This window comes from Antechinus flavipes, chromosome 2 (assembly GCF_016432865.1).
Source record: "Antechinus flavipes isolate AdamAnt ecotype Samford, QLD, Australia chromosome 2, AdamAnt_v2, whole genome shotgun sequence".
NCBI classification, from domain to species: Eukaryota; Metazoa; Chordata; class Mammalia; order Dasyuromorphia; family Dasyuridae; genus Antechinus; species Antechinus flavipes.
In genome coordinates this window covers 136,666,869-136,684,521 of record NC_067399.1, presented here as the reverse complement: position 1 = coordinate 136,684,521, position 17,653 = coordinate 136,666,869, and the positions used below count along the sequence as shown (strand labels likewise).

The following is a 17,653-nucleotide window of genomic DNA, read 5'->3' as shown; positions in this document are numbered from 1 at the left end:
TTTCTTTTGAGAAATCCAGGTAAGCAACTAAGTGGCACAGTGAAAAGAAAACTGGATGTAGAGCCCAGAAGATTTTAGTTCAATTCAGATCTCAGAGACCAACTGTGTGACCATGAGTAAGTCACTTAGCTTCTGTCTGCCTTGGTTCCCCTTATTTGTAAAATGGGAATATAAACAGTCAATAAAAATTTATTAAAAACCTACTTTGTTCCAAAAAAGTGCTACTTACTGAAGACACAAAGAAAAGTAAGACAGGATACTCAAAGGATACAAAGAAAGGTAAAAAGCTCTGAAGGAGTTCTGAGTCTAATGGGGGAAATACTAAAACAACTTTTGTGCAAGGGTAATTAAGTGACCCAGCGGACAGAGCCTCCTCCCTGGAGTCAGGAGGACCCGAGTTCAAAAGGACTTGTGACATTTGAAGGCAGTTGTGACTGGGCAAATCACTTAACCCCATTGCCTCACACACACAAAGTCAAAAGGCTACCATATGTATAAACAAGTTATATACAAAATAAAATGTAAATAATAAACAGAGTGAGGGCACTGGAATCAAAAAGGATGGAGAAAAAGCTTCCTACAGGATTTTACGTGGAACTTAAGAGGAAGCCAGGAGGAGTAGATGGGAAGACAGAGAATTCCAGGCATAGAGGACAATCAGTGAAAACGGCCAGTTAAAAGATTATTTTCAACAAAGAGCAGCAATTTGGAAATGTTTTGCATGACTGCACATATATAATCTATATCTATATAAAGGGTGCTAGTGCTTCTCTTCTGAGGCAGGAGGAAGGGAGGTTGGGAATTTGGAACTCAAAAATCTTATTAAACGAATGTTTAATTTGTTATTACCAGTTGGAGGAAAAAACCAACAAAAATATTCCTAAAAAAAGAAGAGCAGTAAGGATGTCAAGTAAGAAGATTGGAAAAATGGGCAGGGTTGAGGAAGTAGGCTATCATAAAGAGTTTTCAACTCCAAACTGAGGATTTTATATTTGATCTTGGAGATAATGGAGAACAGCCACTGGAGCTTAAATAGAAGAGTTGTGTGTGTGGGCGATACATGTTTGTACCTACTAATAACATACACATTTTTCATGTTTAAATGTTTCCCTCGGTTTCCGTTTTAAATATAGTTACATTTAATAAGCCTTCCCTCACTTAAATATAATTCACTTGCACGTAATGGCCCTATTTCCTTGATATTATCGTGCTCTCAGAGGGACAATAACAACGCCGAACGCTTGCCACAGCTCAGTCTCAGTGATACTTACTTCCCCAGAGAGTGCAGGGGAAGCAGGCGGGGCTTTATACTTGCCCCGCCCCCTGCGCGCGTCAGCCACGCCCTCTCCTCGTGATTTTTCTAACCCCCTCCCACGACGGCCCCTTTCCTCAAGCCAATCTACAACCCGGCCTTCTCGCAATAAACACAGGCTTCGCTGCAGCGAACTTCGCAGACTCCGCCCCATCCCGCCAACTCCAAAGGCTCCACCCCATTTCTCCTCGGCCTCCTAAGGGGGGGGACAGCGCGTATCGAATCAGCTCTGCGCGAAGGTGTCGAGACTCCGCCTGCTGTCCGCATTCGAGTGAACGTTACCTCTGGGCGACAAGCCAATCAGAGCCGTCTCCCTCAGCTCCTCGCGAGAGGTGAGGCTGAAGCTGCCTCCGCCATCTTGGAGATGGGAGCAGACGGGCGATGGCTGTGGTCCTGCTAATGCAAACAATACAGGCGCACTAAAAGCGCCCTAGAGTGAGCCGGACCTTCTCCGCTCCGCTCTGTCAGCGCTAAAGAGGGGAACGAAGTGTCTAAGTCAGGTGTGCGGTGGTGGCGGCAGCAGCTGCTCCTGCCCGCCCCTACGGCCCCAAGCCGGAAGGATGGTGCAGTCCTGCTCCGCCTATGGCTGCAGGAACCGCTACGACAAGGATAAACCCGTTTCCTTTCACAAGTGAGTTTCCGGAGCGCGGCACGGGAACGGGATCAGTGTTAGTCCCACCGGGGGCTAGGGGGTGCGCGGAGGGTCAGGCAGGGGGGCGGAGCCGGGCGCGTGTCCTGGCGGGCGCGCGGCGGCGGCTGCCGGGCAAGCGCGTGCGTTAATGAGGGGGCGGGTCCACCGAAGGGGCGGGGCGGGGCCAGCGTGGCTTCAGGAGGCGCGATGCGAGATCTAGGTCCTCGAAGATGCTTTCTCTAGACTCTGGCCTTAGGGCCAGAGCACCTGTATAACCTGAAGGGTTGGTGCTATCTAAACTCCAAGTGACCATTCCTTGTGTTCGAGGCCATACCCCCAAAGAGCGGAGCAGGGCATGGCCTCCAAGTCAGGAGGCTTTAGTGGCCGAAGTCACCCCTAGTGGGATGGAGAAGTTCCGCCTCATCTCTTAGAATTCGGCTGGGCCTCCCAGGCTTCCTCATGCCTGCAGTGATAGCAGGTGCTCCCCATCTAAAGGAGTCCGAAGTCGGACCATGACCGGAAGTCGGCAGCAGAGATGAGGCTGGGGCCTGGAGATTCCAGAAACGGCTGGAATTCCTGCTGGGTAGCACAGTGTAGTCAAGGAAACCCGAGTTCAAATCCAGCCTCAGCACTTCCTTAGCTTTGTGATCCTGGGGAAGTCATTTATATCCTCTGTCTGCCTTAGTTTCTTTGTAAAATGAGGGTATTGATAGCACTTGCCTAATGTTACAGGACAAGGTCAATAACGTGTTTGTAAAGCGATTTGCAAACCTTCAAAGTACCATATAAATCCTAGCTGTTACTGTTGTTAGTAGACTGAGTAGCTGGCTGGTAAGGCAGGCAGGCATTTATCAGATGCTCACAATGTGCCAGGCACATAGGCTATACAATACTGCATGTCATTTGCTTTATATGATGTCAGTGATGCAGCCTAGGGGGTGAGCCACTGGAGTTCTTTGGAAAGACTAGTGGGCATTCACCTCGCTGATTATGATTGATTGGGAGGCAGTGATTTTGGTTGAGTGTCTCCCCCTTGGCTCTAAAGCTATAGGTATGTCACTTTCTGGGAATCATGGTGTTCTTATAAACATGGCCTTGTTTAGCTGTTAATTTCTCATCCATCCCCCATCAACAAATGTATATTTAAAAATCTCTGTTCCTGAGGCTGTGGAGATACACAAAGATAAAACAGCCTTCCCTCTCAAAGAGGTTCCATTCTACTGGGAAGTCAACATGTGCATCTGTAAATACATACAAAATGATCTGGAAGTGGAATAGGCACTAGCAGCTTCCAGGGTCTAGAAAGGCTTCATGTGACCTGGTTGAGCTGTGTTTTAAAGGAAACAAGGAATTCCAGGAGTGAAGATGAAGAAGGGCATTCCAGGAATGAGCCAGTGCACAAGTTCTAGGAGAAAGCAGATTGTCATATGTAAGGAACAGTAAGTAACAAAGCCAGTTTAGGTGATTCAGAGTGTGGCAATGGAAGTGATGTTTTATAAGGCTAGAAAGGTAGGTAGGTAGATTGGGGTGGGATTGTAAAAGGTTTTAAAAGTTAGAGGAGTTTATATTTGATTCTGGCAGAACCATGAGTTGACAAGAGCTCAGGGCCTAGAATGGTTAGAGATTTGAGGCCAGGAGACTAATTTATAGGTGATATGTCCCTAGACTAGATACTGTGAATAGACAGACTGACATGAGAGATGAGGAGGTATATAGGACAAGATTTGGCAACTGATTTGAGTAGAGGATGAGTGGAAGCATGGTGGTGCCCTCCACAAAATAGGCAAGATCTGATGTGAGAGGTTCAAATGAGGTCATGTATTTTCTTTACAAACCTTAAGTACTATATAAAATTCAACTGTTGTTATTAAGGGAATAGCATGGGGTGGGGTGAAGGGAATGTAAGCAGTCTGCCAGGGATTCCTAAATATCACTCAGCAAGCCAGAGGCACATAGGCTGACAGTGTTTTGCCCATGAGTCTTCTTAACTCTGAACTGTGTGTCTGTGTGTTTGTGTGTGTGTGTGATGACAATCTGGTAAAAACCAAAATTCCTCTTTTTGGAATAATATTTTTAAATACATAAGATTATAAAGGAAATCAATGAGAGTAAAATGCCATTATCAAAGTAATTTTAAGTTCACAAAACAGATTAAAAAGTTCTTTCTAAATGAGAAAGTTTGCTTCTTTGAAAGGCATTTTCACTAATGGTTAAAATTATTTTTTAGATTTTATATTTACTGTATCAGCTAACTGAATTTGATTTGTTCAATAAATTATTTTTTAATTTTTATTTTTTTAATTGAAGCTTTTCATTTTCAAAACATATGCGAGGATAATTTTTTACTATTGACCCTTGTAAAACCTTGTGTCCAAATTTCCCCCCACCCCCTCTTCTAGATAGCAAGTAATACAATATGTTATACATGTTAAAATATATGTTAAATCTATTATGTGTAAACATATTTATACAGTTCTCTTGCTGCACAAGAAAAATCAGATCAAATAGGAAAGAAAATGAATAAACAAAAAAAAAGTAAGAAAACAAAATGCAAGTAAACAGCAACAAAAAGAGTGAGAATGTTATGTTGTGATCCACATTCAGTTCCCATAGTCCTCTCTCTGGGGGGTGTAGATGGCGCTCCATCACAAGATCATTGAAACTGGCATCAATCAGCTCATCGTTGTAGAGTCAGATTCATCAGAATTGATCATCCTATAATCTTGCTCTTGCCATGTACAATGATCTCCTGGTTCTGATCATTTCACTTAGCAGCAGTTCATATAAGTCTCTCCAGGCCTCTCTGAAGTTATCTTGCTGATTATTTCATGTAGAACAATAATATTCCATAACATTCATATACCATAACTTATTTAGCCATTCTCCACCTGATGGGCATCCACTCAATTTCTAGTTTTTTGCCACTATGAAAAGGGTTGCCACAAACATTTTTTGCACATATGGGTCCCTTTCCCTCCTTTAATATCTCTTTGGGATACATGTCCAGTAGAAATACTGCTGGATCAAAGGGTACAGTTTGATAACCTTTTGAGCATAGTTCCAAATTGCTCTCCAGAACGGTTGTTCACAATTCCACCAACAATGTGATATTAGTTGTTGGTGTCCCAACATTTGTCATTATGGTCTTGAATGACTTAGCTATTCTCAGCAATACAATGATTCAAGACAATCTTAGAAGACTAATGATAAAGCATACTATCTACCTCTAGAGAAAGAACTGATGTTGTCTGAATGTAGATTGAAGAGTGCTATTTTTCACTTTCTTTCATTTTTTTCTTTTATTCGAGTTGTCTTGTACAAAATATAAATATTTTACATAATTGTGCATGTATAACCTATACCTGATTGTTTATCCTCTCAGGGAGGGTAGTGGGAAGAAAGGGAGGATAGAATTTGGAGCTTAAAACTTTAAATAAAAATATTTTAAAACTGGGAAAAGGGAAGGGGCAGCTAGATGGTTCAGTAGATAGAGCATGGGGCCTGGAGTCGGAAGGACCCAAGTCCAGCCCGAGACACTTAACACTTCCTAGCTGTGTGTCCCTAGACAAGTCACTTAATCCCAATTGCCCCACTAAAAACAAAACAAAACCAAAACAAACAAACAAAGAATTGGAGGAAAAATTTAAAAAATTAGTGAAGTATTTCATTTTGCTGTTAAAAAATAAACTGAGAATTCTAAAAGAATTATAAGATTTAAAATTGGAAGAAACCTGAGAAATCATCCAGTCCAAATCCCTTGTTTTATAATTAACTTTAAAAGAACAGTATCTATACAAGAATTTCAAAAAGGGTCCTACCCATTATATTTTCTCCTTCAAGTATGTGTTTTGGCTACTGTCCAGAAATCAGTGTTTTCATGATCACATGAAGGTAGCTCTACCTAAGTAAACTTTTAACTGTCTAGATTCACTAATATGCAGAATTTATGATTGACACAGACTGGGTACAAATACATGTACACTCCAATTAGTAAGAAGGTTCAAAAGATGAAATCAACCAACCAACATGCACTGATGGTATCTATATATGTGTGTGTACAATACTATGTAGATTTTCAGCACTATGAAGAATACAGAAGTGTAGGCTTTTAGAGGTTTTCAGATCTAGTTAGAAAGAATTGTTACTTGTGAAACAATAGTAGAACACTGTAAAACAGTAAGTCATTGTATAATATCTACACTTCTGTAGAAGTTTAAATGCAAAGGTTAATTAAAGGTATTGGAGCTTGTTTTTAGAGGCTTCATGTAGGGAAAAGAACATAATTTTCCTTGACTATCAAGAATGAAGGAAATTTGAAATAGATAACAAAATAGAATATATTTGCTAAAGCTTTACTAATAGTTACCTCTATGAAGAGAGGAAAACAAGCATTACCAGAATTTCAGGGACTTTGACAAATTTTATGTTTTAAGGGTTTTTCTTTTATGATATGGGTACAGCATATTATGCTTTTCTTTTGGTTATGTGATATCTAAAAGTAAGTTATTAAGTTATTATAAAAGTTATTAAGACAGAGATCAAAACATTTTGTAGTGAATTACATAGCTAGTTTGGCATGAAGATGCAAATAATATTTATACATCTCAAGGTCAGCAAAGCCCTTTATCTTTTTCTTCTTTCTTTTTTTTCCCCCTGAGGCAATTGGGGTTAAGTGACTTGCCCAGGATCACACAGATAGGAAGTGTTAAGTGTCTGGGATCACCTTTGAACTCAGGTTCTCCTGACTTCAGAGGTAGTGGTCTATCCAATGTGCCACCTAGCTGCCCCCAAAGCCCTTTTTCTATATTTCACATTTGATCTTCGTCACAATCCTGGGAAGTAGCTGCTATTATCCCAATTTTATTTATCCATCCATTTATTTTTAAAGACTGGATATGAATCTTTCCATTTCATCCAAGCTGGAAATGCAAGTTCCACACTGATCAGCACAGAAGTTTTGATCTGTTCTATTTCCAACTGAATGGTTTGCTCTTCTTAGGGCAATGTGTACCTTCCATCCCTCTCTTTGTTTTCCCTTCTCCTCCACATCACACTATTGTAGCCTGGAATATCTTGAATTCCCCAGCTCCAGACACCCTCTCTTCCCCAGCAAATCCTGAACCTCCCTGGCAGCTGGGATTACGGTATGTGGGGCATAGTATCCATTTTAAAGATGAGGACACTGAGGCAGGAAACAAGGGACTTGCCCAGAATCATACGTCTATAAGTCTCTGAGATAGGATTTGTACTCAAGGTCTTGATTCTTAATTCTAGCACTAGTTGGACAGCCTAGCTAATCCTTATATAAAATAGTAATTTAAATTTTACAAAGTACTTTTCATGATCCCACTTAGCCCCAACATTCCACTGAGATAGGTATTAAAATCTAGGCTCATGGAAAAACTTGCATGAACTGATGCTGAATGAATTGAGTAGAACCAAGAGTACATTGTTCACAGCAACAATAAGATTGTATGATGAGTAACTGTGATGGACTTGGCTCTTTTCAACAATGGAGTGATTCAAAGCAATTCCATTAGACTTGTAATGGAAAGAGCCATCCACATCCAGAGAGAGAACTATAGAGACTGAATGTGGATCAAAACATTGTATTTACACTTTTTGTTGTTGTTTTTGTGGCTTGTTTGTGGGTTTTTTTTTCTTTTTCAGATTCAGATCAGATTCAAAGAAGATTCAGATCTTTTGATCTGAACTTTTTTGCACAGCATAACAAATATGGAAATATGTTTAGAAGAATTGCATATGTTTAACTTATATTGAATTGCTTGCTGTCTATGGGAGAGAATGGAGGGAGGGAGGGAGAAAAATTTGGAACACAAGATTTTGCAAAAGTGAATGTTGAAAACTATCTTTACATGTATTTTGAAAAATGAAAAGCTATTAAAAATATATGTATATATTTTTTAAAAGTTCAAAAAATAAATAAATAAAATTTAGGCTCACAGTAGTGACATCCCAGTTGGGATTTGAATCAGGTCCCAACTGACTTCAGTGTCCTACTGAATGATATGTTGTCAATGATGTCAGTAATGGAGGCAGAAAGACTGATACTTGCTGGCTGTAGGACTGTGAGCAAATACTTTTTTATGTTTGTTTTCTGTAAAATAGATTTGCTGTTTATTACCTGTACTGTATATTCCACATGAGAGATTGAGATAACTAACAGCATTGAGGAGATTTTGAAGCATCAGACAGAGACCAGTTGTTAGCTTGCTAACTCAGAGCTTTTGGTCTGTTCAGCTTTCCCATTTGTGTTGCACACAAGACAACTGAGGCTCAGCAAGGGAAAAGAATTTGTCCAGAATCCTATAGGGGGCAGATAGAATGACTAAGTTTCTTCTGACTCCATATTCAGGGCTGTTTCTACCATATTGGCAAGTGTCAATCTTTGTTGAGATATGTTAATTATGAGCAAATACACATATGATACCACTCATATCCTAAAGGGAAACTTTAATGAGGCTAATCCATGACCGTGGCACAGAAGTCCGGAAGTTTAATCTTCTCACTATTGGTAATTTAGCATACAATCTCTGGGCCTCAGTGACTTCATCAGTAAAATAAGTATGATCTCCAAGATTCATTTCATTCCTTTTTTTCTTTTTTCTTTTTAGGAAAGGCCATAAAATTATGAAACTTGACAGTTTGAAGAAACCTTAAAGGTTATTATGTGGTAGAAATAATGTTGGATATATTTTAACATATTTAACATATATTGGATAGCTTGCCATCTAGGGTAGGGGGTGGGGGAAGGAGAAGAATATCTGAAACACAAGACTATGCAAGGATCAATGTTGTAAAATTATCCGTGCATATGTTTTGAAAATAAAAAGTTTTAAAAATTAAAAAAATAATAATGTTGGATTTGGCAGAAATCCTGAATTCAGATTTTGGCTCAGCTCTACTTGTATCATTTATCTCTCTGACCTTCAATCTTTCCCTTAAGATGAAAGGGTTGGACTAGATGAACTCCAAGATATATTCAGTTTGTAATCTAAGATCTTCTTGTCTAAAGCATATATTTACATAGCAAATAAAACATTTGTAAATGCTCATGAGCATTATCTCATTTAAGCTTTACCACAATCCTATAAAGGAAATGTTCCAGGTATTACATACACTTGGAAATTGAGAAACATATTAACTTATCCATGATGATGTAGTTAATGTCAGACACAGGTTATTTTGGTGTTTTGTTTTTTTTTTAAACACTAGGTCTAGCTGTTTATCCACTATGTCAAAATGCCTCTTAAATCCAGTCCCCTTCTTTTTACAGATGAGTAAATTGATTTGTTACTAGATGTTTTATTTTTAATCTAGACATAGTAAATTGTCAACAAATTACCAGTTGAATAAAATCTAATCTCGGCCTTTAGGGATAACATTTTGACATCAGTGTCCAAAATGTTTCATGCCCTTTAATACCAGCACAAATTTCTTTTTTTTTTTCCAGCACAAATTTTTAAAGCAGATTGGTCCTTTACATAAACACAGATTTTTAGGTATTTGTGGAGGAAAAAATCACCCAGAATTTTAAATTTGAAAATTAGATCAATTAAGCCAAGAGTAAAGAAACCTTCAACCATTTCATATTCATTTTCAAAGGAGCTTTTAAACTTTCTACTTTTCAAGAATGAGTTTCAGTTTGGGGAAGTAGAAACCAAATTTGGATAGGCCTCAGAAAAATAGGAAAACTTAAATCTACTTTCCTAGGAGTCCTGCTGGCAGGTTGGCCAAGACATGGAAGGAAAGGAGTTCAGGAGAACAGAGTTTATCAGCCAAAGGAGTTATGTTTTTCTGGTTCTGCTACTCTTCCTGTTGTAGGAACAGTAGTAGTCAGAATGATTCTGAAAGGCCTTTATTCTCTTCTTGTGGATTAGGAATGAATTAGGTGGCAAAATAATTTCTTTTCCAGTTTTTAGAAATTTATGATCATGGAAAGAGCTTTAGATTGGTTCTAGTCATGCCTTACTATGTGATTTTGAGCAAATCACTAGTTCTTGATTCAGTTTCATCATCTTTAAAAATGAGGTGTTAGATCACATAGCCTTTAAGATCCCACTCTACTCCAAGAAGTTTTTTTTTGTTTGTTTGTTTTTTCTTATTTGTTTATATAGATTTGGGATAGTCAAAGGCATTTGTAATACACAGGCAATCATTGTATGTTTAGTCCCATAAGATTTATCTTTACTTTCCATTAGATGATTCCTACTATTTTCCTGTTTAAGTGATAACTAGCCATGATTAAAAGTTGGCTAGAGAAAATCCTTATACAGAAACTTGTTAAGAAACTACTTTTTAAAAAATTTAAAAAACTACTCTAAGAGCACAAATATAAATTTTTTAGTTCTGTCCATTCTTGAGCTTATGTTCTATAAGTCTTTAGAGAGCAATATGGAATATGAGTATTGAAAAATTTTATAATTTGAGAATAATATAACTTTTTTTTTTCTTGGCTCCTATTGTTCATTGTCCTGGGTGCAATATAACTGAGCTAGAAAATTGTTTGCTACATTGCCAATAATAGCTAGCTGTTATGCATCTAATTACCAAGTTAAGTACAATCAATGATATCCCTAAAACATATGCTTTAAAATTTTTTTTTGTTTTCAGTGCTTTTTCTGAGTTTATAGTTTTTATCAAACTGAATGTTTTACATTATGTTATTGCATAAAAACTAATTTTTCACCATAATTTTGATAAATGAAACTGCTAATGATTTCCTGCTGCTTCGGTTGTCTTTTTTTATTTTTTTACTATCACTAATAATTCCACATGTTTAGTTCTTTGGAGAATGTTTAGCTTCTGAGTTGGGACTTTTTTAATCTTTGGGAAAAGGAGATTGTTAAATAATAATTCTTTTTCTCTGAAGATACTTTACTTCAAATTCTCCCCCCTTTATGTCTTCTGAAAGATAATTACATTCTTCTGGAATTAAATTTAATTATTACTTATTCAAATGCATTTTAGTTCTTATGTAAGTTGTGTTTTGGTGGGGGAGAGTCTTTTTTTTGTGAACCTTTTAAAAAATAAAACCAAGCTTTTAAAAGGCAATGTAGAGAAATGCATTTAGGCTATCTACCTTGGCTTTGTTATTTTCTTCCTCTCTGAAACCCTATTCCTATTGACTTTCTCTTAGCTTGGAGGTGACTGATTCCTGGTTCTTGAAGACTTTCCCAGTGGACCATAAACTAAACTAGTTATGGCATTCAAAAATAAACTTTATATATGTCCAAGGGCTGGCCTAACTAAATGCATATTAGATTACCTCATTTTCAACTGCATGAAATGTTGGATAGGAAGTATCAATGATGAAATCTTGGAGCTTTTAAAATTTAAAAGATAATTTTCATAATTCCTTTAAAAAAAAAACCTTAACAGGAAGAATAAGATTACAGAACTGAATTATTCTTTTGTAGGTTTCCTCTTACACGACCTGATCTTTGTAAAAAATGGGAAGCTGCAGTCAGAAGAAAAAACTTTAAACCCAGCAAATACAGCAGTATTTGTTCAGAACACTTTACTCCTGACTGCTTTAAGAGAGAGTGTAACAATAAGCTACTGAAGGAGAATGCTGTACCCACGATATTTTGTTTTACGGAACCACATGACAAGGTAATAATGACTTTTAAAGTTTAAAAAAAAAAGTATTTATTAATTTTAAATGGTTTTATGCTTAGTTCCTTATTCCATTTTTTTCTTACTCCAGAGATTATATACCTAAACAAATGTGATGCTATACTTCAATATCTTTTCCTTCTTCAATGATTGTCCAAGAATCTTTAATTTTATACTCTACTTTACATAATAAAAACAAGCTTAAAATTTTAAAAACTTCAATTCCTTCAAGAGAAAAGTCTTAGTTGTGCTTCAGATAATGGTATTTAGGCGATTCATACTAGTTATTGCAGTCACTTTTATTTTGAATGACTGAATTACTTTGCCTTATTGTTTTAGAATGAGGACCTTCTGGAGCAACAAGAACAGCTCCCGCCCCCTCCTCTAACGCCTCCAGTTTCCCAAGTTGATGCTGCTCTTGGATTATTGATGCCACCTCTTCACACCCCTAATAACCTTGCAGTTTTCTGTGACCACAATTATACTGTAGAAGATACAGTGCATCAAAGGAAAAGGATTCAGCAGCTTGAAGAACAAGTGGAAAAACTTAGAAAGAAGCTCAAGACTGCACAGCAGCGATGCAGAAGACAAGAGCGGCAGCTTGAAAAGCTTAAGGAGGTTGTTCAGTTTCAGAAAGAAAAGGATGCATTGTCTGGAAGGGGCTATGTAATTCTGCCCAATGACTACTATGAAATAGTAGAAGTTCCGGCATGAAAACATCCATACACATTGATGGGTCAGGATTATAAGGCCTCATCAGAAGAACAGGAGATTCATTTGAAAAGTTAACTATTTTTAGTTCCTTATGTAAAAGCACTTCAGGACTTTAAAACAATAAAATTGATATGTAATGTTAAAATGTAAATTTTTTTGTCCATAGTAATTTTAGTTTTTTTACAATTTGACAAATTTTAAAATTTACAGACTAACCTCAGAGTTGACATAAGTTTTAATACCTGTTTTAAGATAGAGGATTTGGTTTTTTCTATTTTCAATATTTATAGAAATAGTGTAAAATCTGAAGAGAAAAAAATTCATGCAGCAAAAATTATGTGTCTAAAATGAAAAATTATTGCAATATGTTGGTTGAAAGAATTAGTGATGATTTATATAGAAAAAGTATGGGTCAAATCATGGAACATACCTTGCCAGCATAAATTGACCATATTTTAAAATTAGAGAGTTTATTCATCATTCTGCATCAGTTGCCAGGCTGTTTTTGTATAAAAGGTTTAATTGTCTCTGGGAAGAAAAATATTAAAATGTCGAATTTGACAGTTAATTTTGTTTTCCATTCTCTGCATACTTTTGCATAATTTTTTTTCATTTTAATGATTCAAGAATTTTTCAAGATTGATAATATTCTAACTCTCTTTACCATAAAATGAATTTTTTTAAGGATTCTATTTCTCCATTCCTTTACCCCATTCCTGTTATAACACATTTCTGTAAGGGAAAAAACCAACCTTTTAGGAAACTTAAAATTTTTTGGCAAGGAAGGGGTAAAAATGGTAACTAGATCCATAGCATAATCTTAGATCATTTCTCCTCATCCTTTTTTAGGCTGATTTTTATAATGTGTTAATAGTGCTAATCAGTAATATCATGTTTCAGGAAGTAGTTCATCTTTATAGACTGTAATTTAAAATTCCCTTAAGTTCCTTTCAAACAGGAAAAAAAGTTTTTCAAATTCCCTACTTTATTGTAAAAAAGTAGAATTATAATAGCCCACTTTTTTATCTAGCACTTAATTTTCTTGGTATAAGTGCTAAATTCTTCATGTTGAGTCTTCTAAAAATGAGGGGAAATAGATTAAAAGGTAATCTGATAATCTTCATTCACTTTTTTTAATTAAATGTTATTAGATTCTTAGTAGAACTTTTAAGAACTAAAATTTGACTTAGATTTGTCCATAAAGAAGACTGGTGAAATAAGACAAGGGTCATTTCATGAAATAAAGTGGAGCTGCATTCCTGGGCAGCCAGACCATCAGCAAGTGTTTATTAAGTACCTCCTGTGTGCCTAGCATTGTGCTGGTGATTTAAAAACAAAAATGAAATCCCTATTCTCAAGGAACTTACCTTTTATTTGGGAAAGATTTGTATATGTTTAAGCATTTAAGAGATGTTATGCAGTAAAAAATTTGAGAGTCCTTCTTCAGCTTTACTGTCCTTTTCCAGGACTACCCATCTCCTTAACAGGTATATTGTAGTGATACTTTCTAGCATTTTATCTTGCTATTAGAGCTAGAGCTGGACTGGATAGGGGTTAGAGCTGTTACTTCATTAGTATAGGGAATTTGGAAGTTGAAGAAACTACCCATGCACTTTGGCATTTTGCCTATAACTTAAAGTTTTAATTGCCTAGAATACTGAGAAGTTAAATGATTTAATCCAGAATCACACAGCTAGACCAACTCTATGCACTTTGTTATACTGCCCAGTTAAAATATGGAAATTAGAAGTTCTAAATGACTTAAACAGGTCTAGTCTTTTGGACTTGGATTCATGATGGTTTAATTTTTCTAATGAATCATCAAAAAATTAGAAGTGTTAAAAATTAATTGTTTAAACGACATTCATTCTTTTCTGGTAGTTATTATTACTTTTGAATTGAAATTAGGAAACTATCTCTAGCAATGCTTGGACCTTAGGCTATTAAGTAAAAACCATTGCTAAGCATTAATTTGTTTCATGTGTTTCCCCTCCATACTTGTTAAAGAATTTGGATGGTAAATGATTTACTCTTAATTTCTTTACATCATCAACTTGAGATTGTGTCTATGCAAAAATCTATCACTGTTTTCAGTCAGTATTTTCTCTCAAACTTCACTTTAAATTAGGACTAAGGATTCAATTTAATAGAGAGATAAAAACCATACTGACATGACATTTTTAACTCTCTTGCCTTACCAGATATAAGTTCCAATTGAAAGAGAACTGAACTATTAACATTTATTTATCTTTAAAATCTATTAGTGTTTTATTGCAGGAATTCTTAATTTTCCATCCCCTACTCCCTACCCCCTTTCTTTTTTATGTGTAATGGACTCCTTTGGTAGTCTGGTGAAGCCTATTGGCTCCTCAGAATAATGTTTCTAAATGTATGAAATAAAATACAAAGGATCACAGAAGAAACCAATTATGTTGACATACAGTTATAAAAACATTTTCTAGCCAAACAAGTTCATGGAACCCTGGTTGATCTTTGATTTATAGGATGAATTTGGAGTTCATCTGATTGTTTCTGATTTGAGATAGCTATTAAAATGCAAATTGCTGATATAAACTTTGTTATGTTGATGTCAAAGAAGAATAGGACTGAAAAATCAGTCAGAAAAAGTTTTTGTAAAAGCACCATACAGTAAAACTTCATTAATTTGGACAATTTGAGGAGACCAATATGAATTGCAAAATATCTTAAAAACAGATGCAGTCACTCATGGTAGTAGTATATCCTTGTAATCCCTTCTAGTAGAGGAGACTGATTCAGGGGGATCATTTGACTCTGAGAGTTAAAAACAGCAGTAAGGCTAAAGTCAATCAGGTTTCCACAGTAAGTCCAGTGCCAGTATTGGGAGAGACTGGGGTTACCAGACTGTGCAGGGCCAGATCAAGAATGAGTGAAAGTTCTCGTATTGCTTAATAAATGGATCAACTTGTCAATGGATACTACTCTTCCAACTGGACTAGATGGAAGACTCAGACTCAAGAAATGTGTTAAAATTTTTAAGTACGCACTATTTCTATTATGTTCTGTGGGTCCTTTATCTTAGAAATGACCTACTAGATCTGTTTCATTGAATATATAATTGATTTGTAAGTATCACTATCGTTTACAGGTAAGCAATTTAATAAAATTCTTAACAGTTCATTTGAGTTAAATTTGCCCTTTATAATCTTATATAACATTTGCTGATAGAGTCTTTTATATTTTAACGCATAGCTCAAATAAACATCTTCCAGATTAGTCCAAATCAAGGAGGTTTTACTGTAATCCAATTTAGAAAAAGTATTTTAGCTGTTTACTTACTGAATTCATGTTATATGTACTAAAAATTAGCTCCCTTTCTCCTTACAATAGGGAAGCATGATGTTTACAAATTGTCAGCTGATTGGCCAATTCCTTTTATTCGAAAAAAAGAAGGAAATAGTTTTGTTTATATTTTGTTAAAAAAAAAAAAAAAAAAAAAAAAACCTTTAACAAGACAAATGTGTGATTCCTTCCCCTGTGGTGTCATGCAGTGATGGTGAAGCTAGATTGAGATTTGCTCAAATTCTGGGAATATTTATTATATTTTAAAAACAGCAATTCCTCAAGCTCCCGAAAATTTACTTTGCCATCATTCTCATTTTAACATAAATCACATTAAAAAGTGATTTACTTAAAAATAAATAAGGCATTCCAGAATTTTTAAATGAAAGATGTCACCAATAGATAACATTAGCATCTATAAAGGCAAGACCCACAGACAGATATGTACCTGCATTGCTGCCCATCCAGCTTTTTCTAGAGGCCTTGTAAAAATAAACAGACCTTGAAGAGTCCTGCTTTTGGTTTAACCATATTATTCCAGGTCAGTATTATGTATAGTGCTATGTTTAAATATTTTAAAATGTTCATGTGACAATAAATATGCCAAAGAACTTGCACAATGGTTTAAGAAGTGAAGATGGACTATACAAAAAGCAAAAATAGTTGCACTTAAGTAATAAATGTCCTTTTCTAAGATGTGTGGGATTTAATTGAAAAGATTTTTTTCATGTGAAGGAATCTTATAAATATTTTTAAAGTTATAACCACCTGCTGACAATCTTAATTTTATTAATTCTACTGTCTTGAAATTTTATACTTCTTGTCTTAGTTCTTAAGCCAAGGTTTCATAATTAATAAACACTGTTAGAGTTGTGTCAGGATTAGTGGTATTCAATGAATAAAAGTGTTTTAGGTGATAAAATAGATTGTTGCTGACAAATTTCAGACTTGATACTTACATTGTTTTCAAGAACAAAATTTCACCAAATGAAATACTTGCTTATGCTCAAAACTACTTTAATAGCAAATTAAATATTTTAATAAAAAAGTTTTAAAATGTTTGGCTACAAGCATTCAACTAGTCATTTACTTCATATAATTAATGGCATACCATTCCTCTCTAATAGTACTTTATTTTTAGAACAGAAAACATTCCAAAGTGCGCTCTAAAGAAACTTCATGATAGGAAATAATTATAAATGCATCAGGAAATCTGAATTCAATTGGTAGCTCTGTCACCAACTATCTGTGTAAGTTTAAGTCAGTCATTAAACTGCTAAATTTATTACAAATGAGGAACCAGGTCCCAGGGGAGGTTACAGACTTCTAAATTTCCTTCAAACTCTAAAACAAGGCTTGATAAATCCTGATACCAACAATTTCCCTGTGGCAACTAGAATTTGTTACTATAAGAGGAAAGGACAAGCTGGAACTATGTGTTTGTGTTTTTTTTTTTTTTGTTTGTTTGTTTTTTTTGCCAGAGTGCAACTGTAAAAAAAGAATTCCATGTTTTCTTAGGAGAGGGGGATGTATATTAGAAGTTGAAGGATGGGTCTGCTGTTTATGGGCAGGGAAATGACTGGCAAGAATATCTCTCCCACATACAAAGAGGGAGGATGGAGAGATGTTAAATTTTGTAGGACTAGGTTGACAACAGTTCACAAATAGCATAGAGGAAAAGAGAGGACCCAGAAGAAGATCTTGCTCTTAATAGCCTTATTGGCTACAGAATTTTTCTAACCTTCCTGACATATGTGATTTGCAGATTACTCCCTATTTCACTATTTATAGGGAGATATTTTTTCAGGTCTCATTGACCCCTATCACAGATTAGTAGTCACTTCCGCTAGCTCTAAAATAGTCTGCCTAAATCTAATAACTAGAAGTTATTAAAGTACAAATGAGTTCTGCTTAAGAAACCTCTGTGGCTTTTCTTCTAGGATAAAATAGAAATGCTTCCGAAAGCATTCAATTTCATTTATTGTCTGGCTTCAACCAAATTGATCTCATTCACTCTTCATGTACTCTCTTCTAAA

At 35.8% G+C, this 17,653-nt stretch overlaps 1 protein-coding gene across 1 annotated transcript; it reads left to right on the top strand.

The window, feature by feature from the left end:
- Positions 1-1,636: 1,636 nt before the first annotated feature.
- Positions 1,637-16,690, top strand: THAP1 (THAP domain containing 1). Its single transcript, XM_051975620.1, has 3 exons — positions 1,637-1,943; positions 11,384-11,579; positions 11,922-16,690. The coding sequence occupies exons 1-3, from the start codon at positions 1,873-1,875 to the stop codon at positions 12,294-12,296; spliced, it is 642 nt and encodes a 213-aa protein (XP_051831580.1). The 5' UTR covers positions 1,637-1,872; the 3' UTR covers positions 12,297-16,690.
- The last annotated feature ends 963 nt before the right edge of the window (positions 16,691-17,653 follow it).

Excerpts from the sequence above, each read along its gene's own strand:
- THAP1 (XM_051975620.1), top strand. The coding sequence starts at position 1,873 with ATGGTGCAGTCCTGCTCCGCCTATGGCTGCAGGAACCGCTACGACAAG. Across the intron at positions 1,944-11,383 it reads AAACCCGTTTCCTTTCACAA|GTTTCCTCTTACACGACCTG; the intron begins GTGAGTTTCCGG and ends ATTCTTTTGTAG. Across the intron at positions 11,580-11,921 it reads TTACGGAACCACATGACAAG|AATGAGGACCTTCTGGAGCA; the intron begins GTAATAATGACT and ends TTATTGTTTTAG.